General features: G+C 39.5%; 1 protein-coding gene across 1 annotated transcript in view; it reads left to right on the forward strand.

Annotated features, from left to right (window-relative positions):
• Nucleotides 1–25,184, forward strand: part of CARMIL1 (capping protein regulator and myosin 1 linker 1) — a 308,343-nt gene that overhangs the window by 222,632 nt on the left and 60,527 nt on the right. Inside the window, exons 21-25 of the mRNA XM_052648705.1 lie at nucleotides 750–922; nucleotides 2,496–2,564; nucleotides 5,430–5,523; nucleotides 11,855–11,953; nucleotides 24,526–24,654. Coding sequence (XP_052504665.1) covers nucleotides 750–922; nucleotides 2,496–2,564; nucleotides 5,430–5,523; nucleotides 11,855–11,953; nucleotides 24,526–24,654 — 564 coding nt within the window. The remainder of the gene's footprint in view (nucleotides 1–749; nucleotides 923–2,495; nucleotides 2,565–5,429; nucleotides 5,524–11,854; nucleotides 11,954–24,525; nucleotides 24,655–25,184) is intronic.

Below are 25,184 nucleotides of genomic sequence, written 5' to 3' on the forward strand. Positions count from 1 at the left end.
GTAAAAAGCTTAAACAGTCATTAATCATAGTAAACATTCAATGACTGTCAGCTATTACTGATCCTGGCTGGATTTTATTTTACATTTACTACTACTAGTAATTTAGTACCAGTATTCCTCTATTGGGCTTCCCAGGTGACGCTAGTGGTAAAGGATCTGCCTGCCAGTGCAGGAGACATAAGAGACGCGGGTTCGACCCCCGGTTTGGGTAGATCCCTTGGAGAAGGGCATGGCAACTCACTCCAGTATTCTTGCCTGGAGAGTGCTGTGGACTGAAGAGCCTGGTGGGCTATGGTCCACAGGATTGGAAAGAGTCAGACACGACTGAAGTGACTTAGCACGCATGCATCATTCCTCTACTAGTATTTTAAGATGCCATTTTGCCTTGTTTAGAAACGGATCAAAAAGGATAGTGTTGCCATACTGAAGCACAGACATTTTTGTGCAGTATTTTTATTTCTTCCCATCCTGCACTTCAAAAGAGCTGGCATCTGCCACTCTGGGTATCTTTCCACAGCTTCCCTTAGAGGATAAGTGGGTGATATTCGGCACTGACACAAGGTTTGACTCCCAAGGTCCGGAACCCTTGGATCCCATTCACTAGTGCCTTTTAGCCGGAAGTTTCCAAAGTTTCCACCTTGCGCTTGTGCAGTCAGTCCCACCCCTGGTGGTTTTCCATGAAGCAGGTCCCCTGAGCAGTGGCGGCCCTGACATGACCATGTGAATGCTATCTGGTGTTGCCTCCACAGCCTCTGCAGTCCTTGTCCCTGGCTGACTCGAAACTCAAGACCGGGGTCACCATCATCATCAACGCCCTGGGTAGCAACACTTCCCTGACCAAAGTGGACATCAGTGGGAATGGCATGGGGGACATGGGGGCGAAGATGCTGGCCAAAGCACTGCAGATCAACACCAAGCTCAGGTACGCAGGCTGGGCCCTCGGCCCTGATGGGTGGATGCTGGTTCTCAGGAAGGCCTCGAAGGGAGTCTGGCCCACAGGCACTGGGGACCTGCTGTGTCTATGTGAGCCCGGGTTTCCTAGGAGACCAGCTGGGGAGCAGAGACGACAGCTTCAAGTCTTCTGTCAAAATATAGAGGAGAGCGTTCCCAAATTTAGACACAGTCATTCCTTCACACTGCTCTCTTCAGGATTTCCATTGTGAGGTGAACCCGACTGAGAACCATTGCAGTTTCCTGTTTCACAGCAGCGTTGACGGCTGACAGATGGGAGGGGAAAGGAGGGGCTTGGGGACAGTGCCAAACATGCAGAGCTGGGAAGACCAGAGGAATTACACGAGGGGCTTCCCTGTATTGGTTGTGAGCCCAGAGTCTTATCTTCCCTTCCCACTCCTGCCGACATAAAGACCTAAAACCCAAGGGATCCAGGAAGTCCACTGCGTCAAAGGCAGGTTCATCCTGGAAGCCAACTCATCTGTTCATTGGTTTTCATTTGTAGTACTTCCCAAGCCTGGCTTTTCTTAAGGATAAGCCATGTGGTAGCCACTTCTCTTAGGACCAGTAATATGGTAACCATATTACCATCCGCCATTTGGAGATTTGGCTGCTACCTAGCCCAGCAGTCTGGTGAAAGAAGAGTTAATAATTCACGCTGTTCCTCAAGGGCTCTTTCTTGCTGTTTCCTTGGCTCTCTGGTATAAGTCAGAACCTGTACCTTCTGTCTAAATTGAAGGCAAAAGCCCCAAACTGCAGCAGTTTCTTTGAAGGCCAGTGTGTATGTGAGGAAGGTCATTGAGGTTAGGAAGAGAAAGCAATTAAAGGCTGTGAGTCTGTGAGCATTCAGACAAATAAAAAGCCATTTCATGTGTCAGGTGAATTGACAAAGCCTAAAATACTTCTGAAGTATTCACAGTCTGAAAGGAAAGTAATACTTTTCTTCCAAAATAGATTTTGTGTTTAAAAAGTAAACAACCTCCTTAGATTACCCGAGGTTCTGCCAGCAGAGCGAACTCGGTTGCTGGGACTGTTGGTCATACCACATCAGGGCAGTGATGAAACATCAGAAAATACCAGATGGTCTTTCTAGCTGTTTACAATAGAAAAAAAATCTCAGTATCTGAAATTCGTTATGTTGGACATGAGACTGTGTAGCCTCTTATATAAATAGCTTCAGCCTCAGACTCAAGTACTAGGATGGTATTTGGAGAATATGTTGGGAGAATATCAGGCAAGTCCGGATTTAGGGTTTTCTGGCTGGTTAGGCATTAGGTGATAAAATGGTAAGTTAATGTGTGTACTGTTGCTTTTAAGGTTTTTTTTTTTTTTTTTTTTCATCCTCCTTGAGCAGAGAATGGCTTTGGAATCTAATATTGGGGGAAATGCTCATCCTTGCTTTGTTTGAAACAATGCTGAATGTTATTCCTAGCTCATTGTGCTAAGCTACCTAGACAGTGTTGCCTGTGAGAGATGTATCTGCAGTGGGAGAATCATTTCCTCCATTCCTATCTGATCATCTTTGTGATTTGGTTTCCAAACAGGACTGTTATATGGGACAAGAACAACATTACCGCACAAGGCTTTCAAGATATAGCTGTTGCTATGGAAAAGTAAGTTTTACGTAGGACTTCTTTCTAGAAAAATAGAGAAGAACCAGTGGTGTTTGTGTTATCAGTGGGGTAATACAGGTAATGATAGATTAACTCAGACCCAGGCTGTCTGATTCTCAGTCTACTCCTCACCAGCCATGACACCTGGAAATACATTGACTTTCTTCTGGTGTGAGTTTCTTCATAAAATGAGGGCATAGATGCTCATTCTGCCAAAGTCACAGATATCATGGTGGAGGCCCACACAGTGCTCACCTTGCTTCTTTCTCCTTGTGGTTTCAAGCCTGTTTCCACAGGGTCTTGCTTTCTTGCCCAGATGACAACTCTGAATCCAGTGGTGAGAAAAAAGCTGGGCTCCAGAAAATAAAGTCAAAGTGAAAGTCACTCAGTTGTGTCTGACTCTTTGCGACCCTATAGGCAATGCAATCCATGGAATTCTCCAGAATACTCTAGTGGGTAGCTGTTCCCTTCTCCAGGGGATCTTCCCAACCCAGGGATTGAACCCAGGTCTCCTGCATTGCAGGCAGATTCTTTACCAGCTAAGCCAGCAGGAAAATAAAAGCGAACTTGAAGAAGTGGCAAGGGCAGGGCTCGCTCGTCTCACTTCTCTTAAAGGCTTTCTTTATTACCTTTGTAACTAAAGTCTGTGATTATTATTTATTGTCAAATTTACTATCCCGGTAAATTGAATGTGGAAAGAAGAATACAAACGTGGCTGAAAAAAAAAAATGCTAGGAAAAATAAAAGCTCTTTCTGAGCTTTTCAGCCTTCATATTATATTCTAATGGCAGAAATGATCAAAGCAGATGTATAATATTAAAAACGAGAGGTTGCAAAATGTGGGATGAAAATTAGGGGGTAGGGATATAGGAGTTGGTGCCCTGGGGAAGGGAAGAGGATGCATTTTCCCAGGTTTCCCTCCATGCATGGCCCCTTATGTGGAGCTCTCATGCCCAGTGTGATGACCTGGATAAAACCCTAGGCCTGGAATTAGGAGTTCTCCATTCAGTCCCTCATTCTGTCATCAACAAGCCTATGATTGTGAACAAAGCATTTCAGCTCACTGATTTTTTTTTTTTTATAAAGTGAGAATTCAGAGTAAATTGTCTTTAAGTACCTTCCAATTCTAAATCCTGTGGTTCTCCTTTAGCCAGAAGGTCAAAGTTGGTGCCACCTGCGGCCATCACTAAACAGGGATAAGGCATCTTGTACCATCAGTCACCATGGCCACTCTTCCCGGGAGCCTTCTGTGATTGCACAACCTATAATTACACCTATTGCACCACAAAACCTTTGAAAGGAAACCGTTATTTACCAATCATTGCATCTGGGTACTAACAGCACAGCTGCCACCCCAGTGATGTTGCAGACAGCCAGCCAAGACAGGTCTGTGAGACGCCAAGAGTAGGGCTCCCTGGGTTACAGCCTCATATATTCTGTGCTCCAAGATGCCAGTGGTGTGAAACCACATTTGGTTTAAGTAAACCATGCTGGTCTGAAGCATGATGCAAAGTGGATGAGGGAAAAGAAAATCCCAAGTGTGCCAAAAAAAAGACGTACTGTCCCTTAGTTTCTGTTGTCTTGCTCCTCATAAGTCAAACAAAAGCAATTCTGCTCAAGCAAAGTTGAGGTAAGAATGAAAGTTACAGAAATCACAGCCTTGTCTTTGCTGGTTATTTTACTTTAAAGTCACCCTGTAAGTTGGACTGGATGAAGAACTGTTGTTTTTTTTTTTTTTTTTCCATTAGGTAACCATCCAGATGACTGCTATTATTAAGATGACTGTTTATTTTCTTTATTATTTCTTCATTATTCATACCTGTTTTAGGAGTCGTTAATTTATTCTTCCAGTAGAAGCCATCTAACTAACCATAAGAATCACACGTCAAGTGCTGCTGCTTGTTTAGAGACCTGAAATAAGCCAGCTGTGTGAAGCCTATGCCTCAGCTGCTAACGTGTGGCCTACAAGGTCAATTCTGAGTGTCTTGTTGTGAAACACAAGCATTTGGGGTGGGAAAGAGAAGGTGCCCCCGGGGCCTGAGTTTGTGGAAGGGGAGCAGGTGTGGACATTCATCCTGACCCATAGCTCTTTGTAGCAAGGTCAGGAGCAGAGGCCAGAGTGCAGCTTTAAGTATTCTCATGCAAAAATGACTTACCCTTGCATTCCTGTGTCAAAGGTCAGCAGCCCTGAGGTGATAAATAGACCCAGAGTTGCTTTACCTGGTGTCAGGAGCCTGGGCTTCTCGGGGTGGGGTTGCAGACTGCCAGGCCCTCAGAGGTCAGGGTGTTGAGCCAGGCAGGAAGGTTTTCTAAAGACAGTCACTGGTCTTGGACTCGCTTATTTAAAGGAGCCCAGAGCCTGAACAGACTGTTATTGTGGATGCTCATGTCCTTGGCTTGGCAAGCAAATGTTTGGTTCTATTTTGGGGTTTTTGTCTACTGTTCGGGGCCTGTCGTCCATCATCAGGGGTGATCAAGGTACCTTCAGATCTGTTGGTGATTGAAATCCAAATGAGTGACTTGATTTGGACATTTCCCCCTAGCCTTTCTCTCAGTCCATCTCTGCAATTTCAGTTTGAAGGTCCTGTCCTTGCTGTAATTGAAAACCAAAAGCAAAACAACAAAACCAGTTTCCTTCAAATTCTGTCAGTTTTGCAGACAGCGTGACGAGGTCACCCGTGGTGTCGCACACGTGGATAGAAAAGAAGGCTGACCCTATGATCATGGGGCCTAAAACGTTCCAGTAGTTTAAAATTTTCTAAGACACTTTGGCAATTCTCTTTTCAGATTTTTCAAAGAAGAGTGTGGAATTAAAGTAATAGGAAGTTATTTTTAATAAACATACCATTTTCTCCTTTTTTCTAGGAACTACACGTTGAGATTTATGCCAATTCCTATGTACGATGCTTCTCAGGCCTTAAAAACAAACCCTGAAAAGACAGAAGAGGCTCTCCAGAAGGTACTGAAGGATCAATAGCTTAATTATAATAAATTTACATTTGAATGAAATTATGTAAATAATAATTCTGAACGTATGAACAGTGTTTTGTATTTTACAAAGCTATTTTCATATGTTTGTATTCTTGTGATTATGACTGGATAAGGCATGACTGGGCGAGGAATAAGATAAGAAAGATTAAAACTTGTGAACTTTAGGTGGAGTGAAATAACATTCTTATAACATCAGCATGCCAGAGCTCAGGCATGGATAACTTCCTGTTTATCCTTTGGAGAATGTGTAGAAATCCGTGTCAGCTAGCACATCCTTCATCCTCAGCAGCCTGAACCTTCCCTTCCTTCTTCATCGAGAAACAGGGTACTGTTGAGATCTCTCTTGGTCATCTTTTTCTATAAATGTGTCTGAATCCACTCCCATTCCCACTTTGTTTCTGGCAACCCCAGAGAAGGGTGGGCGCTTTCCCTTAGAAGCCCAGCCATCCATGATGCCTCTGACCCCAACATCTCTGCCCTTTGCTGGTAACTTGCCCTGTCAGTCATTCCTTCACATCTTCACTCTTTCATATCTTCATCCTTCTCTTTCTGTGGTTAAGGCTACCTTTATATCTACTTTTAGATATGCTCAAATATTTCCCGTCTGACTCCACATTTATTATGCTATTATTTGGGAAATCTCCGAAATCTTTCATGCCTCTTTGTGCTTTCATCTGGTGGTGGCACCTTCTGTCCAGCCTCCTAAGTATGACTTCTTTTCCCCTATATCGTCTGCAGCCAATCCATCACCAAGTTTACTAACTGTGTAGCATAAATCTCTTCATTTACTCTCCTTCCCTCTGTTCCTATAACAGATGCTTTTGTTCTAGCCTCATCCTCTCTCACCAGGATGGTTACATCCCTTTGTCTGTTTTCTATGCTACAGTCAAAAATACCCATCTTTCTTCTTGGTGAATTTGATCAGACTAAAACCTTCAATCCAGTCCTCCCCAGAGGCTTTTAGGATCAAGCCTAATCTCCTTAGCTTGGCAAGAATTTCTACCCAGGATCTGTCTCCTATTCACTGTCAATTTCATCTCTTAACCACCCCCATGGTCTTTGTTTTTCTCTACTTCAGGGAACTTGATAGAAATGCAGATTCTTGGGCCTCAGAACCTGAGGCAGGACTTAGCCATCTGTGTTTTTCTGAGCTTTCCTGATGCTTTGTAACATTTGGGAATCACTGCTTGAGTCTAGATGATACTCGTGCTTACCCCACTACTGTACATGTCTGTTGAGACTGAAATCCAGCGTCAACCCATCCAGGAAGGCTTCTCAGAGTCCCTTTCCCCCAGTAGGTAGGTGGTTCTTCCACTGGCCTTGTGACGTTGTTTTAAGTTACCTGCCTCCATTTTTTTTTTTTCCTCCCAGTGACTGAGCTCTTTGAAGGCAGAGCCTGCGTTTTTCACCTTGTTTTATTCTCAGAAGCTAGTGCAGTACCTGGTATGGATGTTTAGATGTTCTTTAGACATTCAGTGAATAAAGGGAGTAAGGTTGGGAGTGGAGGAAGAGGAAAGTGTGGGGTTGCAAAAGAAACCGTCTAAGATTTGTGTTCAAAAGATCCAAGTCAGAATCTTCCCAGCTTTGTAAGTTCTGTAAGTACTTAGTGTTTCTGAACTTTGGTTTCTTCATCTATATAAAAAATAAAGCTACCCACAATAACAGTGTTTAGCTGATGCTTAGGATATAGTTCATGCTGGGTGCCTAACACTATATTAAATGATTTACATAAATTAATACCTGTCAACTTTAAATCCATGAGTTTTGTTCTATTATATCCTCATTTTATGGATAAGAAAACTGAAAGTGTGTCTAATTTGCCTAAGGTCTCCATAAGGATCAAATGAGGTGGTATACATGAAAAGCAATTTGTCAACCATAAAGCAAAATACAAATGTTACATATCTTTATGCTTTCCTAAAGGATATTAGTCAGTTTATAACAGAAGACATATTCTATAGAGATGAGGTTTCTGATTTCAGATTAGACATGCAGAGTTTGTAACTCATCATTCCCATTCTCACAACAAGAAAAAAGCTTAACAAACAGAAAATGAGTGACTTTTCTTAGGTCTGCCAGAGAATTGAGGTGACACCGCTGACTGTCACCCTGGAAACGGTAATACCGAAAATCAAAGCTGGGATCAGCTTACCAGGAGCAGAAGCTGGTGGAGCCAGTAACTCAGAGGAATGCTTCAACAGCAATTGATGGAATTGTTGCAGGCTTAGTGTGGACTAATTTGAGAGCTAAAAAACTCTTAGAGGCTCAGTCTTAGGTAGGCTCTGACCCTTGCCTGAGTTTAGTTATAAGAACTCCAACATGTTATCACAGTGAAGATTGGAGGATAATTCGCTCACATTTCTGGCAGGGGGATGGGAAAAGGTAACTGTTTTGAAATACACTCAGAACATGCTATCCTCTGTAACAAAAGCCAACCCTCAAGAGAAGCTATTCAATGAGAGCCTTACCTGACCTAGCGGAAGGTAGACCACTGTATCCCCTTCCAGCCTTTTGTTTCACATAAAGGAAGGGGTAAAAAAGAGGGCCAAGAAACACTTCTAAAGATTACAGTCCAGGGACTCAGACCTAGTTTTTTTTCTTTTTTTAAGCCTAAATTTAATCTTAAGATTATAGAATGTTTCCCCTCCCTATTACATTACATCACACATCAACTATAATAACAGTGAATTAAAACTGAGCAAAGCTGTAAGACACTATTTAAGAAGGCATTTCTAGGGAAACCCCAAAATAGCAGGAGAGACATCAACAGGTTGATAAAAGAACTTAAAGCCCCTGACATACACAGTTATAGCAGACATTCAACACAACCCAGTTTCTAGCTGAATGAACATAAAAGCTTCACATTAAAAGACTGATGACCTCAGTGCCTATTACTAGATATATCATATCTGGCTTTCAACAAAAAATGACAAGGCATGCTAAAAAACAAGAAAAACCACAATATGAGGAGCCAAAGCAAATATCAGAACCAGACTCAGATATGATAGAGTTTGGAATTATCAGACAGGTCATTAAAACAATTATAATCAAATATGTTAAGGGCTTTAATGGAAAAAGTAAAAAAAAAACATGCAAGAAAAGATAGGTACTAAAAGCAGAGACAGAGAGAGGAACTAAGAAAAAAAGTCAAAAGGAAGTGTTAGAAGACAGAAATACTGTAACAAACAGTAAAATGCCTTTTATTAGCTCATCAGTGGGCTGGAGACAGTGGAGGAAAGAATCACTGAGTTTGAGGATATGTCAGTAGAAACTTCCCTGAAAAAACTTTGCCACTCAAACATATTTTTTTTCTAAAATATTCCCTCCAGATTGAAATGCAAAGAGGAAAAATAGAATAGGAGGAAAAAATTTTCCTAGAACTGTGGGAAAAATTACAAAACATTGAATAGCCTTGTAATGGGAATATCAGAAGGAGAAAAAAGAGAAAAGAACAGAAGAAGTAATAACTGAGAATTTTCTGAAATTAATGACAGAAACCAAACCACAGATCCAGGGAACTCAGAGAACACCAAGCAAGATAAATACCTCCCCCCGCCCCCCAAAAAGTCAACATGTAAGCACATGATATTCAAACTGCTGAAAATCAAATCAAGGAGAAAATGTTGAAGGAGGACAGGGGAAAATACCTCTTGCATATTGAGAAATGAGGACAAGAATTATATCAGACTTTGAGTCAGAAATCATATAAACAAGAAGAAAATAGAGTGAAACACTAAAGTCTTTGGAAGGAAGAAAAAAACAGACTGGAATTCCGCATCTAGCAAAATTTTTCTTCAAAAATAAGAAATAAAGACTTTCTAAGCGGTGTTACAAGGGATGAAAGGGAGAAATTGGCAATACTGTCATTAATGTACCTGTACTACTTGTGAAATGGACAGCCTTGGAGTTAATCTGAGTATAACTTACAATTGGCCCACCTTATCTACATCTATGGCCTCAACCACCCATGGACCATGTAATGCCAAAGTATTTACTATTGAAAAATATCTGCTTACAAGCACACCTGTGCAGTTCAAACCCGTGTTGTTCAAGTGGCAATTCTAGTGTTATTGAAAGAAGAGTTGAATTAATTGTAAATGTACTTTGCAGACACTAGGGCAACCACTAAAATATTTATAATTCTCTAAGAAAGGAGAAAAAAGTGAATCATGTATAATGCTTAAAATCAGAGAAGGCAGAAAAGGAGAGGATAAAAAAGAACAGAGTATGCAAATATGTTAATTATAAAATTTGTGTTTTTTAAATGAAAATTATTGACTTTAAAGCTCATATTTACTGTTTTCTTTTCCTGTAGTACTTACTATGCTTTCATATATTCCATTTTTCATTGTCACAGAACCCAGTCCTCTTGCCCTTTTACTCTACTGAAGAGCAATATTGTGATTCTGTATTCAATCTTTATTATTTTAAAATATAAGATTCCTTTATTAAAACACATTGTTTTTTGCCTGTGTGCTGCTACTACTTTCAGCAGTCAGACTGAGGATGTCTAATGGATTCTAGACTGTCTCCCAGGCCACTGCTGCCCAGGGGTATTGGCAATGTGATCATGACACTCTTGGCTCTTCCCCTTTCCATTTGACCTGAGACAAGCCCCTGTCTTGTCCTGGTTTTATGCCTTGGCACCTAAAGGTGCATAGAAGGAAAATTTACCCTGTTAATTCAAGATGCAAATCCTTTTCAGTGGTGATGTGTACATGACTGTTTTTAAAGACACTTAGCGTTGTCTTTCTTCTCTCCCTGTACTAGCTTTTAGAAATGAGCTTTGAATATTAATTTTTTTCTAAAATATTCCCTCCAAGCTCAGTCTGTGAAGCACGGTTGGTGCCCCTGGGGCAGTCCTGGAAGTGCGTGGGCCTGCCTTGGGTGCACTGCCTGTATGAGCGGAGCCTCCTGAGTAAACAAGCTGCTCTCAGAACTGGCCCATGGCCGGGGCTTAGTGAGGCCAAACGTAGAACAAGTAACAAAGCAAAAGCACCGCAAACTAGGGGGCAATGTGTGTCTTTCAATTTCAGGCAAGAATCTTTTTTTAGCAAAGATATTCTACCTGATGGTAATGTCACCTTGGAAAGAGATGACTTCTTGGGAAGCAGCAAGAGAAAATTAACGTAATAAAATGTCATGGTATTAATGTGTCACTTTAATGATGCTCCATTTCAGGGATTGTTCTGTTTTTATAATTTCTTCATTTATGTTTAGTAAAATGGTACATTTTGCTCTGCTTTGTAGTTTCCAGGGATGATAGTAATTATAGTCTGTTTTAATTGTTCCTAATTGGTATTAAGTAGTAGTCATTTTAGCATATGCAAAATTAAAATGAAAATGTAATAATGTTGAAAGCCTCATAATTATTAGAAGTTCTTAGGGAACTATAGTGACAAATTAGAAGCCAAATAGTTAAGTTGCATTAATAAGACAAAAGCAGCAACTTAAAAAAATAGATGGCATACTTAGTCATCTCAGATCATTCTTTAAAGAAAACCTTAATAGGTATTCATTATCCCCAATAGTTTATACTACGTTTTTTTGCGCAGTGTGTATATTGTTCTTCTTAAATACTTTATTCCAATCTAGTTATCATTTGTATTTTTGACTTTTTCATAAAACATAGTCTATGTATAAAAATATAGATTGTCAAGTAACTTTAGGACTTTTCATTTTCTGTAGGAATCCATTTTCTACTTTTTGATAATTTTGCTAAAACTATTCCTATTTTTTTAAAATACATGTAAACCTGGTAGATTAAGGAAATTAGCATATAGCTTAGAGATGGACCAGCCTGTATCCTTCCAGTTTTGTACCTGTTTTTTCCTTTAAAGAATTTTCTGAATGCTGGTGGATTCTACCCCTGGAATAAGGCCAAGAGGTTCAGAAAGGACCATCCATACTCTGTAGGGGTACTTATTTAGCTTCTGAACTGTTTATTGGTTAAAAATTTATGAGAGAGAAAGATTACAATCATGTGCTGGAAAGTGATGAAAAAGCAGTAAATGGGGTGTCTAACTCTGCAGGCAATTAAACATTTGCTCTTCTTTGTCAACTACTGAGTCACAGAAAAATCACCCCTGTTACCTCCAGTGAAATTTCTAACTAAGAACACCTATAATGCATCTGATAGTCTATTTCCCCCTCTCGTACATTCTGTGGGGTTAGGACCCTGGCAGGATGTGTAAATTAGTTGCTTGGGTCTTCACTTCAGCAGCTGGCTGTTTCACTGATGACTTTATCTCTGCTGAGTTGACATGTGTTCTTGAGAGAGACCTGTGCTTAATTTCCAGATAGAAAACTATCTGCTCCGGAATCACGAGACTAGAAAATACCTTCAAGAGCAGGCCTATCGCCTCCAGCAGGGCATTGTCACCAGCACCACGCAGCAGGTAAGAGGGTGCCAGTCTTCTCCCAGCGCCAGTGCTTCCTCCTGCTTACGCTGAACTGACCCTCGTAAGAGCCAGAGACCAGGGATTTCTATCGTTTGAATCATTTCCCATGGGACAGTAAGAACCCATTTCTGAAAATGACAACAAACGTAAGTAGAGTCTGGGGGAGGATGTAGAGGAAGGAAAATGTAGGTTCATTCTTATACTAAATATACAGTTTTCATTGCTGACGATTTTGTGCATTTTAAGACTGTCAGTAAGGTGCTGTTCAGTTGCTAAGTTATGGGCATAATGACTTTGTGACCCATGGACTGCAGCATGCCAGGCTCCTCTGTCCTCCACTATCTTCCAGAGTTTGCTCATATTCATGTCCGCTGAGTCGGTGATGCTATCGAACCATCTCATCCTCTGCCACCTCTTCCTTCTTTTGCCTTTAATCTTTCCCAGCGTCAAGGTATTTTCCAGTGAGTCAACTTTTTGCATCAGGTGGCCAAAGTATTGAAGTTTAACTTCAGCTATAGTCCTTCCAGTGAATATTCAGGGTTCATTTCCTTTAGGATTGACTGGTTTGATCTCGTTGCAGTAAGATGTGATTTAGATTTATATATAACTATTAGGAACCCTAGATTATAGATGATAAAATCTGAGGGTAATCAGATTTAATACACTGGAGACCTTCTGTTCTGTTTCTTCTACTCCATTTCACTTCTCTGAGTAGGAAACAAATTCCCAAATTCTTCTGAATAATTAAGAATTTGTTGAATGTTAATTAATACTTAAGTGCTGAAGAGAAACTAAAGTATTCTTTTCTTTTACTTTATTCTTTTTCTCTCTACTCAATTTTTTACAAGTGTGAAATATTTTCCTCCAGAAACATAGCCAAACCCAAGGATCATAAAATACTCGAGGAAAATCTATAGGATGTCAAAGAAAGAAGATACACCAAAGAACTGAGCTCAGATGGTTCAAAGTAGAGCAGAAAACTTAAAATTTTTTTTTAATTTAATAACTTCAGTGGGATTCGAGAGAATATTATATCCATAAAATAGGAATTAGCTGCTATGAAAAGGAGTAATCGGAGGACAGGAAAGAATGCTTAGCAATTGAAAAATACGGAAACTATAATATAGAATTAAGTTAACTGATAGGGCACAAATTAAGCTACTTCTTTGGTAGAAAACAGGGAAAATCTTTATAACATGCAGTAAGACAGATGAAAAATATGAGAGAAAAGTAAGTCAAAACAGTGAATAGATTAAAAATGACCAATAGCCTTCTAATAGGAACTCTAGAGGTTAAAAAGAAACATCATAGAAAAAGTTAAAAGAGTAAAAATAATAGAAAAGCATTTCATATGAATGTTGGAGTTGATATAACCTATTGAAATTGATCTAGAGGGATGAGTAAAGGACCATACTTGGTCAGAACACTTAGAATAAAGGGAAAAGAAAAAAAAAAAATCCCACCATCTTAAAGAGTTCCAGAGAGAATACAAAGGTCATCTTACAAGGGAACTATCCTAGAAACAAATGAGGTTCAGCCATTTTATCAGACAGAGTGAGGGCAGAATAAAATTATATTTGGACAAGGAATCAGAAATTTTACCCCCAATATTCCATATGAAAAACTGATTTTTTGAGGAAATTTTCCAGCAAAACAGAAGAAAGTATCAGTTCAGTTCAATCGCTTAGTCATGTCCATCTCTTTGTGACCTCATGGACTGAAGCACACCAGGCTTCCCTGTCCATCACCAACTCCCAGAGCTTACTCAAACTCATGTTCATCAAGTTGATGATGCCATTCAACCTTCTCATCTTCTGTTGTCCCCTTCTTCTCCCACCTTCAATCTTTTCCTAGCATCAGGGTCTTTTTAAATGAGTCAGTTCTTCGCTTCAGGTGGCCAAAGTATTGGAATTTCAGCATCAGTTCTTTCAAGGAATATTCAGGACTGATTTCCTTTAGGATGGACTGGTTTGATCTCCTGATGTCCAAGGGACTCTCAAGAGTCTTCTCCAACACCATAATTCAAAACCATCAATTCTTCAGTGCTCAGCTTTCTTTATAATCCAACTTTCACATCTATATACAGCTACTGGAAAAACCATAGCTTTGACGAGATGGATCTTTGTTGGCAAAGTAATGTCTCTGCTTTTTAATATGCTCTCTAGGTTGGTCATAGCTTTTCTTCCAAGGAGCAAGCGTCTTTTAATTTCATGGCTGCAGTGACCATCTACAGTGATTTTGGAGCAAGAAAAGAAAGTCTGTCACTGTTTCCATTGCTTCTTCACCTATTTGCCATGAAGTGATGGGACCAGATGCCATAATAATCGTTTTTTGAATATTGAGTTTTAAGCCAGCTATTTCACTCTCCTTTCATCAAGAGGCTCATTGCTTTCTGCCATAAGGGTGGTATCATCTGCGTATCTGAGGTTGTTGATATTTCTCCCAGCAGTCTTAATTCCAGCTTGTGCTTCATTGAGCCCAGCATTTTGCATAATGTACTCTGCATACAAGTTAAATAAGCAAGGTCATAATATACAGCCTTGAGATACTCCTTTCCCAATTTGAAACCAGTCCATTGTTCCATGTCTGGTTCTAGCTGTTGCTTCTTTTATATATATATATATATATATATATATATATATATATATATATATAAATTTATTTATTTTAATTGGAGGTTAATTACTTTACAATATTGTATTGGTTTTGCCATACATCAACATAAATCCACCACAGGTATACATGTGTTCCCCATCCTGAACCCCCCTCCTTCCTCCCTCCCCGTACCATCCCTCTGGGTTGTCTCAGTGCACCAGCCCCAAGCATCCAGTATCATGCATTGAACCTGGACTGGTGATTTGTTTCATATATGATATTATACATGTTTCAGTGCTTCTTGACCTGCATACAGATTTCTCTGGAGGCAGGTAAGGTGGTCTGGTGTTCCCATCTCTTGGCGAATTTTCCAGTTTGTTATGATCTACACAGTCAAAGGCTTTGGTGTAATCAATAAAACAGAAGTAGATGTTTTTCTGGAATTCTCTTGCTTTTTCTATGATCCAATACATGTTGGCAATTTGATTTCTGGTTCCCCTGCCTTTTCTAAATCCAGCTTGAACATCTGGAAGTTCACGGTGCATGTACTGTTGAAGCCTGGCTTGGAGAATTTTGAGCATTACTTTGCAAGTGTGTGAGATGAGTGCAATTGTGTAGTAGTTTGAACATTCTTTGGCGTTGTCCTTCTTTGGGACTGGAATGAAAACTGACCTTTTCCAGTCCTGTGGCCACTGCTGAGTTCTCCAAATTTGCTGGCATATTGAATGCAGTGCTTTCACAGCGTCATCTTTTAGGATTTGAAATAACTCAACTGGAATTCCATCACTTCCACTAACTTTGTTCATAGTGATGCTTCCTAAGGCCCACTTGTTTTTGCATTCCAGGATGTCTGGCTCTAGTTAAGTGATGATAACCACCTTCATGGTTATCTGGGTCATTAAGATCTTTTTGGAAAAGAAAGTAATCAATATGAGATATAAATAAGAAACTGTGCCAGAAATGAAATCATCGAAGTTATAAAAGCTGAAAGAAAGCTTTAAAAAATTGCCACTTTGGGGCAATCTGCTTTGAGCTGCAGAATTTAAAGGTATGCTATTACATTATTCCTCTATGAATTCCATAATCATAATTCTGTACTGTGCATTTTAGTGGATTTAAAATTTTAATATCAACTTAGACAAGAAGGGAACACCTAATTATTATTATACTAAAAAATATGTAAATACTGGAAATCTTAATGTGAAAATAATGAAACTAAAGTTAGGTGTTGAAGAGGGAGAAAGATGAGTTGAGTATACGTATACTGAAGTTTTTGTTTTACTTTTTATTTAGAAGTATACTAAAGTTTTAGGATAAACCTCTCTAATTCATCAAAAGTCAAAAACACAGATGTAAATCTGCTGTTTGAAATGGAGGTCACCAAAATCATTCAAAGCAGAGGGGTATAAAAATTGTTTATTTCAAAAATGTTCATTTCAGTAGACTGAGAGGAACCAACTGGTAGGAAAAGTTTTATTACTTGAAACTACTTTTTATGGTTTATTCTGTTTTCTTATCCGTACAAATATCATTTTAATTTTTGCAGTGTGTTTGGTTTTGGCATCAGGGTAACGCTAGTCTCAGAGAATGACTTTGGAAGTGTTTTTCCTCAACTCTTGGGAATACTTTAGGAAGGATAAGAGTTCTGTCTTCTCTCAGTGTTTGGTTGAATTCACATGTAAAGCCGTCTGCTCCTGGACTTTGGTTTGTTGGGAGGTTTTTTTTTTTAATTGTTCATTTAATTTCATTACTGGTAATTGGTTTGTTCATATTTTTTATTTCTTACTGATTCAGTCTTGGGAGAGTGTATGTTTCTAAAAATTTATCTAGATTGTCCATTTTATTTGTGTATATTTGTTTGTTGTTGTTTAGTTAAGTCATGTCTGACTCTTTGCAACCCCCCATGGGTTATAGTCCACCAGGCTCCTCTGTTCATGGAATTTCCCAGACAAGAATACTGAAGTGGGTTGCCATTTCCTTCTCCAGGGAATCTTCCTGACCCAAGGTTCAAACCTGTGTCTCCTGCATTGGCAGCTGGATTCTTTACACTGAATCACTTGGGAAGCCTGTATTTGTTTGTTGTAATCTCTCATGACCCTTTGTATTTCTGTGATGTTACTTGTAACTTCTCTTTATTTCTGATTTATTTATTTGAGCCCTCTTTCTTTCTTTCTTTCTTTTTTTTTTGATTAGTCTGGCTAAAGATTTATCAGTTTTGTTGATATTTTCAAGACAGACCACAAAGATATCTTTTCAACAAAGCTTTTTTCAAAGAACTGCTCTTAGTTTCATTAATTTTTTCTACTTTTTTTTTTTTTTGGTCTCTATTCCATTTGTTTCTGTTCTGACCTTTGGATTTCTTTCCTTATGTCGTGTTGGCCAATACTAACTTTGATTTTGTTATTTCTCCTTTTTCTACTTTTTTAATGTGTAAAGTTAGGTAATTTACTTGACATTGTTCTTGTTTCCCAGGTTAGGCTTGTATGGGTATAAACTTCCTTTTAGAACTGTTTTTCCTGTGTCCCGCAGATTTTGGGTCATTGTGTTCCCATTTTCATTTGTTTGCAGTTGTTTTTCTTTTTAATTTCCTCTTTGACTTCTTCAGCCTTCCATTTGTTGTTTAGTTGCATATTGTTTAGCCTCCACATGTTTGTGGTTTTTGTAGTTTTTTTTTTTTTTTTTTTCTTCATGTAGCTGATTTCTAGTCTCCTTACTGTTGTGGTCAGAGAAGATGCTTGATATGATTTCAGCCTTCTTAAATATATTGAGAATTCTTTTGTGGCCCAGCCTGTGATCTCTCCTGGAGAATGTTCCATGTACTCTTGAAAAGAATATGTATTCTACTGCTTTGGATAGAGAGCCATTCTAATTTTTTGTTATTCTTTTTTTGTTTAATTTTTTGTTATTCCTTTTTCTTGAAAGAGAATGAAAGAAAGGTGTTCATAATAAATTTGTCGTGTATGATCTTTCAAGTAGGTAAAATTATATGGATGACTTTGTATACATAAAGATTCAGGAGTGTTCACCAAAATGTAAATACTGGTTATCTCAGGTGCTGTGATTAGGTTGAGTTCTATTGTCTTCACAGTTTTGTTTGAATGCTTTATAGTAAGCATGTATTATTTATATAAGAAAAGTACAGCAATATCTGTTAAGAAAAACATTAATTATGAATATTAGTGAAGTAACAGGGAGTTTGGGGAAGGAAAATATTATTTTCGACCTTACCAATGCCTTAAACAGCTGAATTTTTTCCTATAAGGGACTAATATTAGCTTTTAGTACTTTATGGTTTGCTATTATTTCCTGGTTTTAGTGTTTAACATTAAAAGCAGTGAGAGAGTGAAAATCTTACACTGAACCTTTGCCTTTGGTTCCTTTATGAGCTACCATAACATTCAATGTCCTTTTAACTTTTTCCCTCATTCACAGGGGTTTTGTTGCTCATCCAAAAAAATTACTGCCGCAACCTTTAATGCTAATTTTTAAAAGTAAGTTTCATCTTCTCAGTCGAGAGGAAATTATACACAGGAGGCATATACAGATGTTTAATTCTGTAGGGGTGACATCGCTCTGAATTATTCAAGTCATTATGTAGTAGGTATATTGCCACCTTTTCACTTTGGGGATTTCTTAGGACATGATGATTAGCAGTTTTCAGACTTCAATTGTTTCAGTCGCCTTAGGAGAGATTTATCTCCTCCTGATTGAAACTTCTTATTGAAGTTTCCAGAAATAGGAACACAGAAAGAATAGGCCCTCTGTGACTACTCCTGCTAACCGCATAGGCAGTCATCATTCCCGGGTGACACTGAAGGGATTAAAATGTGTTTTAATGAAACATTGAAGTCTCATAAAAGTTCATATATTTGTTTTTGTCTCTAGTCTTTGTTTAGGAAAGACCTTCACCAAGACTCAACACTGCACCTATGCTTTTGATCTCTTATTTTCATCTTATAAATGCTCTTAATCAAGAGCCAGCAAACTTCTATAAAACAACCAAATAGTAGTTAGCCTTTATAATCCATATGGTCTCTGTTGCAACTGCTCAGCTGTGCTGTGAAAGAGTGAAAGCAGCCAGACAGAATCTGCACACTTGAGTGTGGCTGAGCCAATAAAACTTTATTTATAAAAACAGGCTCCAAATTGCCTATAGTTTGCCAGCCTCTGCCTATGTCTTCTCATTTTGTTTTAAAGACAATTTTATTGCCTAGAGCTATTTACTCAACACATTCTCTTTCCTTCCTTTCATGTGCAGGTTTTTATACTTGCTTTCATGGCTTCTTGCTACCCATTCACTTTACAACCTTTTGGAATGTGCCGTCTGTCCCTGTCTGTCTGCTGAGATGAGACTCAATGGACCTGGTCACCAAGTCAGAGGCCTTTTTGCCTCTTATCTTTTGATGAAAGGAGGCTGTATGTGTAGTGGTCTGACTTGGGGTCTCAAGTCAGATGACCTGGTTTTAAGTACAGATGCTGCTATTCCTTCTTGGTTGGAACTGATGTTAGTCACTAACTAACCTCTTCAAGGCTTGGTTTCATCTGTAAAAATGGGAAAGATGACCCAAAGAAGGTGCTCAGATGATTAAATGGGATAATGTGTGCAAAGTACTTGGTTTCTGACCAGTAAACATTGTTTGTTGCTATTTTTTTATTATCACAATTGTCATCATTATTATAGACCATCTTATCTTTCTTGAGATACACTTCTTGGTTCACCCGATAGTATGCTGTTGTGAATATTGTTCTGTTGTTGTCTGTCCTCCTTTCTACACAACTCTTTCTCTTTTCATCTTCCAAATGGAATCCTTCTTCAAAGTTTTGTAGATGGGGAAACAGTGGAAACAGTGTCAGACTTTATTTTGGGGGGCTCCAAAATCACTGCAGATGGTGACTGCAGCCATGAAATTAAAAGACGCTTACTCCTTGGAAGAAAAGTTAGGACCAACCTAGACAGCATATTGAAAAGCAGAGACATTACTTTGCTAACAAAGGTCCGTCTATTCAAGGCTATGGTTTTTCCAGTGGTCATGTATGGATGTGAGAGTTGGACTGTGAAGAAAGCTGAGCGCCAAAGAATTGATGCTTTTGAACTGTGGTGTTGGAGAAGACTCCTGAAAGTCCCTTGGCCTTCAAGGAGATCCAACCAGTCCATTCTGAAGGAGATTAGCCCTGGGTATTCTTTGGAAGGAGTGATGCTAAAGCTGAAACTCCAGTACTTTGGCCACCTCATGTGAAGAGTTGACTCATTGGAAAAGACTCTGATGCTGGGAGGGATTGGGGGCAGGAGGAGAAGGGGACGACCGAGGATGAGATGGCTGGATGGCATCACTGACTCGGTGGACGTGAGTCTGAGTGAACTCCGGGAGTTGGTGATGGCCAGGGAGGCCTGGCGTGCTGCGGTTCATGGGGTCACAAAGAGTCGGACACGACTGAGTGACTGAACTGAACTGAAGCTACTTCTACCATTTGACTCGTTCGTGTGGATGACTCCTGATCTGTCTCCTCAGTCCCTGTTTTCTTTAAACAGAAATTCCCCTTTTCAGCTGTTTGTTCAGCATCCTCATCCAGATGGCCCTCTGACAGCATGGAACAGCTGATTTCACCATTTCTCTCAGAGACCTTGTCATTCACTGAGAATAGAATTCCTGGAGTCATCTTGGATGCCTCATTCGCTTTCTTCATTCAGAGTCACTATTCATTGCCCATTGATCTTCAAAGTGTCTTTTACAGCTTTTCTATTTCTCCTGCCTGACCTTTTGCTAAGGCTTTTTATTAACTCCTTCCTGTGTCTTTTACAAGCACTGCAAGAACTAGTTAATCCATCTTCCATGTCTCCTTGTGCTTTTTTGGTTTGCTGTTGTTTTTTGGGTATCTTTGTGCATTTTACAGCCCATTTTCTTTGTATCAGGGAAGCTAAGACATTGTGAGTGTTAAGGGATTTTTAGATATGCACAGTTGTGGGAGGAGCTGGAGGGATAGATGCTCTATGGTTTGCATGCAGTGGTTGAACTCTGTAGCCTGAGCCTGAGTCTTACACTATCTTGTCTTAGCTTAACATTCCAATCTGATCTCCTGCAATAAAATGCCTCTGTTTCTAATCGGGAAATAGGAATCCCAAGTGTCTGAATGTACCATTGCTTATGTTCATTCTTTTACTTAAAATGCCCTTTTCTTTTCTCAGTTTGTAGAACTGTTTCAGGACCCAGTCTAAAAGCTACCTTCAGCCCCAATTAGTTGTAATCTCTCCCTTGACTGAAATCCGTTAGTACTTCTCATCCCCCATTTATTCATTGAATAAACACTTAAAAGGGTTTGTGATGTGGCAGGCACTATTACAGGAGATGGAGCTTTGACAGTGAAGAAAATGTGTCTGTGTGGAGATTACATATGCAAACTTTATATCTTGTTATGGTTAATTGTGAACATTTCTTTCCACTTCCAGGTTTTTATGTTGTTTGATGGCAAAGGCTATATCTTATTTAGGACTGTATCTCATTCAGTGCTAGATGTTGAGTTTATTTCTCTTGAATCAAATAAAGAAATAGACATGGAGGAAGATAAAATTTTCCACTGAATAAGCTATTTGCTTCCTTGGTAGCCCAGACGGTAAAGAGTCTGCCTGCAATGCAGGAGACCCAGGTTTGATCCCTGGGTCAGGAAGATCCCTGGAGGAGGAAGTGACAACCCACTCCAGTATTCTTGCCTGGAAAACCACATGGACGGAGGAGCCTGGCAGGCAAAACCCTATGGTGTCACAAAGAGTCAGACACAACTGAGACACTAACACTCACACAGTAAGCTGTTTGCTGGAACTGAGGACAGTTGTGTGACAAATTGCAAGCAACCAAAGATGGCATTTTATGGCTAATGGTTCTAAGTTCTGCACTTGGGTTCTATAGCTCACTATATTTGGAAAAGCCTAAGTGGTCACCATCAAGTAAGATATACTGTATGATTTAGTTGCCAAAGAAGCCAATTTTGATTTCCACCACATTAATGAAAGCATAATTTGTACAGTAAGAATTTTATTTAAGAAGTCTATTTTAATTTACCCTCATGTTGTGTGAGGGTTTTAGATAGAAAATTCAGAGGGGTGCCTAGGGGAAGGTGTGAGTCAGGGATCACAGAGTGGTGTCACTTTGGAATGGTAAAAGAAACTGGGACCATTAAGCCTGAAGATAAAAGATTAGAGAGGAAAAAGAGAGCTGTGTTCAAACATGAGCACGATTGTCACATGGAAGAGAGCTTGTAACTGTTCAGAGTGTTCTCAAGGGGGAAGATATGTGACCTATAGAAGCACATGGGAAGACAGATGAAGACTTAACGAAGACCTAGTCCAAGAATGATTGAGTACATTTCCTTGGAAGGAAGTGAGCTTCTTAAATTATGGCAGTTAGCAACTTTCCTGGGTTGCTTTAGAAAAATGGAACACTTTACTAGGATGAAGTAGAGAGTTTAAAATGAAGAGCTCGAGTGCCGTCAGCTACCTTGAAGTCTTTGATGGGATAGCCCAAGAGATGACAGTATTTCAGACTGCAGTTTCCTTTATTTTTCTACATTTGTGTACCATCGGGACTTGAATATGACCTGAGAATCTGAATCCTTTGTTTCCCGTTTTCAAAATTTTCATTTATGCTCTGTGTAATCTTTCTGTGTCATCTTAAATAGTTTAACTTTTCTGGGCTTGGTTCTTTAGTTTGTAAAGTGTCTGAATGTGATCTGTTGGGCTTTGCCAAACTTTAGCAAGTATGTGTTCAGAAGAATCTTGGGGACTTGCAAGATTTTATGTCTTCTTTGAGTCAAAGAATGAAATGTTTGTTCTGGATGTGATTTTGAAAGTTCCACTTAAAGACCATTTTGCTGAGTTCATTTAAACCCTCTCTCCTTAGTGAGTGCTTATTGGCACACGTGTCAGGAGTCTCTGGTCTCTCATGATTGTTAAAGATGATTAGTTTTATTATAGTGCCATGTTGACATACCTCTCAAATTAGTCTTTTGTGGCCTCAGGTATGTGTCAGTTCCCTTCTTTGTGTATCAGAACCCAAAATGTGGTTCATTTTGTCTCTCGAAATTAGGTATTCCTTCTTAGTGAAATATGAATTATTGATGACCCTTTTTGCTTCAGGAAGCACAGATCAATACAGTAGTTGGAAGAGTTGGAATTTATATCAATTAAGAAGATTTTTGAAAGCATACATTTAATTCTCTACAGGGCAAAGTAAATGCATAAAGTTAAAATGTGAACCCTGCCTACAGGCTTAGATTTTGGCCAGGGAAGATAATTATTCCATGACATACATTATTCATATCACTTCTTTTTCCTATCAGAGTTACAGATAGTTCACTTTTGTAGCCTTAACACATTTTACAGTCATAGGAGCTGTTCTTCATACATTAGCATTAGTATTACTGACCCTTTGTCAAGAAAGTAGGTGCTTTGAGTGGTGGTATTTTACAGGAGTGTCTTCATTATACGCTAGAAAAGAAGATGGGGTAGATGTTACGAACCTGGTTTTGTAAAGGAGAGCTGGTGATGCTCTGAGAAGTAGACACGAGCTCTGTCATCAGACCATCAGCCTGCTGAGCAGTGTCATAAATTTTCTATTATTGTGGAATTTGTGGGGGATGGAGGGTTGATTTTGGCTTCCTATGGTTGTTATTTCAAATAATTCAAAATAAATAGAAAAGTGTGAAGTTAAATAAAAAAGAATATTATTGGATTGTCACCTCTGCCAAATCTGCCCTCCTTGATACGATAGGGTCTCTGGTGGATAGATATAACCTAATTTTTTTTTTTTTTACTTACTTATCTTTGGTTGGCTGGGTCTTCACTTGCTGCGTGGGCTTTCCTCTAGTTGTGGTGGCATCGGCTTCTCACTGCAGGGGCTTCTCTGTTTGTGGAGCATAGACTCTAGCGACACGGGCCTCAGTAATTGCAGCTCCCAGGCTCTAGGGCACAGGCTCAATAGTTGTGGCAGGCTTAGTTGCTCTGTGGCATATGGGATTTTCCCGGATCATGGATCGAACCCCCTGTCTCCTGCATTGGCAGGTGGATTCTTTACCACTGAGCCACCAGGGAAGCCCCCCAGCCCGCTGTTTTCTTTTCTTTTCTTTTTTAAGAATAGACAACCTGCAGCTTTGGTCAAAATACTGGAGAAACTTTTAAAACCACACCGTAGTTGTCTTTTTCTTCAGACGTCTTAGCTTTGTTCATGTTTGTCTCTATGCATACAGATATAGAGCATAATCTTACCCTTCTGTACTAGTTTTTGTCCACAGTACTTAGCTGCCACTTCTGTTTGGGTTTTATGGTTAAATCCATGAAAACAACTGAAAGTGATTCAGATGTAATTAACCTGGGAGAATGAACCTTAAAGTGATAGAAACTAGATGTTATTAACTTTATTATTGCCTATGTTAATATAATCAAACTTCAGCTTATGCTTTTATGGTGGAAAATCATATGATATAATTGAACTAATTAAAAAAATTAAATTTCCAGGGATGTTCTGACTTCTATAACATTGGGGCCAGCTGGCTGTGGGCATCATTTTGTCATCATCTCAATTGTCTCAGAATTGTATATCTCCTTTTTCTGTTTTTTCAATGCTGAACACCATGTCTGACTTGTAGAGGGTACTCAATAAGAATTAATAAAGGAGAGTTACTATCAAGCAAAAAGTCACTGAGTAGCTATGAGATTTTGAATCATCAAGAAATATTCAGTTTTGTTTTACATACTGCATTTCCTAAGGCAGGAAAGGGGACCACAAGGCCATATACATTTACCCAGAGTTAATGTTGCCAGAGGTTTCTTATAGAAAGAGACAAAGTAATAATTGCTATAAGCTGCCTTCTCAAAGGTTCCAGTTAGGAGATGTTTCCATCTTCATTCATTCTGTGTTTCCTTCTGTCTGAATATTGGCTGTGCTGACTTGGGTGCTTGCTGTCATTTTTATGGTGTGGGGCAGATGATTGACAGGATGTGTGTGAAAGTACAAGATCATCTCAACTCCTTACGAAGCTGTGAGGGAGATGCCGTCCAGGAAGATTTAAAATCAGCAGAAAGACTCATGCAGGATGCCAAGAACTCTAAAACGGTGAGTTTCACTTCTGGCTACATGAGAGTCTTCTGTAATGAAAAAGACTTTTAAACTTCAGTTTTAGAAGCTACTTCTAACTTGCTTTACCTTTCTACTCAGTTTTAAGGTTACTAACAAGTGGCAAAGTGAGCTGAGTTAATCTTCGCCTCCTTTCTGTACCCCCATGCTACTACTACTACTACTAAGTCACTTCAGTCGTGTCCGACTCTGTGCGACCCCATAGACGGCAGCCCACCAGGCTCCCCTGTCCCTGGGATTCTCCAGGCAAGAACACTGGAGTGGGTTGCCATTGCCTTCCCCAACCCCCATGCTAGTTACTAATAATCAAAATACATTCGTCCCTCGGAATCTGCGGGGGATTGCTGCCAGGACCTCTTGCAGATACCAAAATCTGTGGATGCTCAAGTCATTTATATGTAAAATGGCATAGCCCAGATGGGCCTCTGTATCCAGGGGTTTTATAGCCTCTGATACAGACGGCCGGCTGTATAGAATTTACAGCAGGGGGCGCTGTGACTCACAAACGG

Source organism: Budorcas taxicolor, chromosome 11 (genome assembly GCF_023091745.1).
Source record: "Budorcas taxicolor isolate Tak-1 chromosome 11, Takin1.1, whole genome shotgun sequence".
NCBI classification, from domain to species: Eukaryota; Metazoa; Chordata; class Mammalia; order Artiodactyla; family Bovidae; genus Budorcas; species Budorcas taxicolor.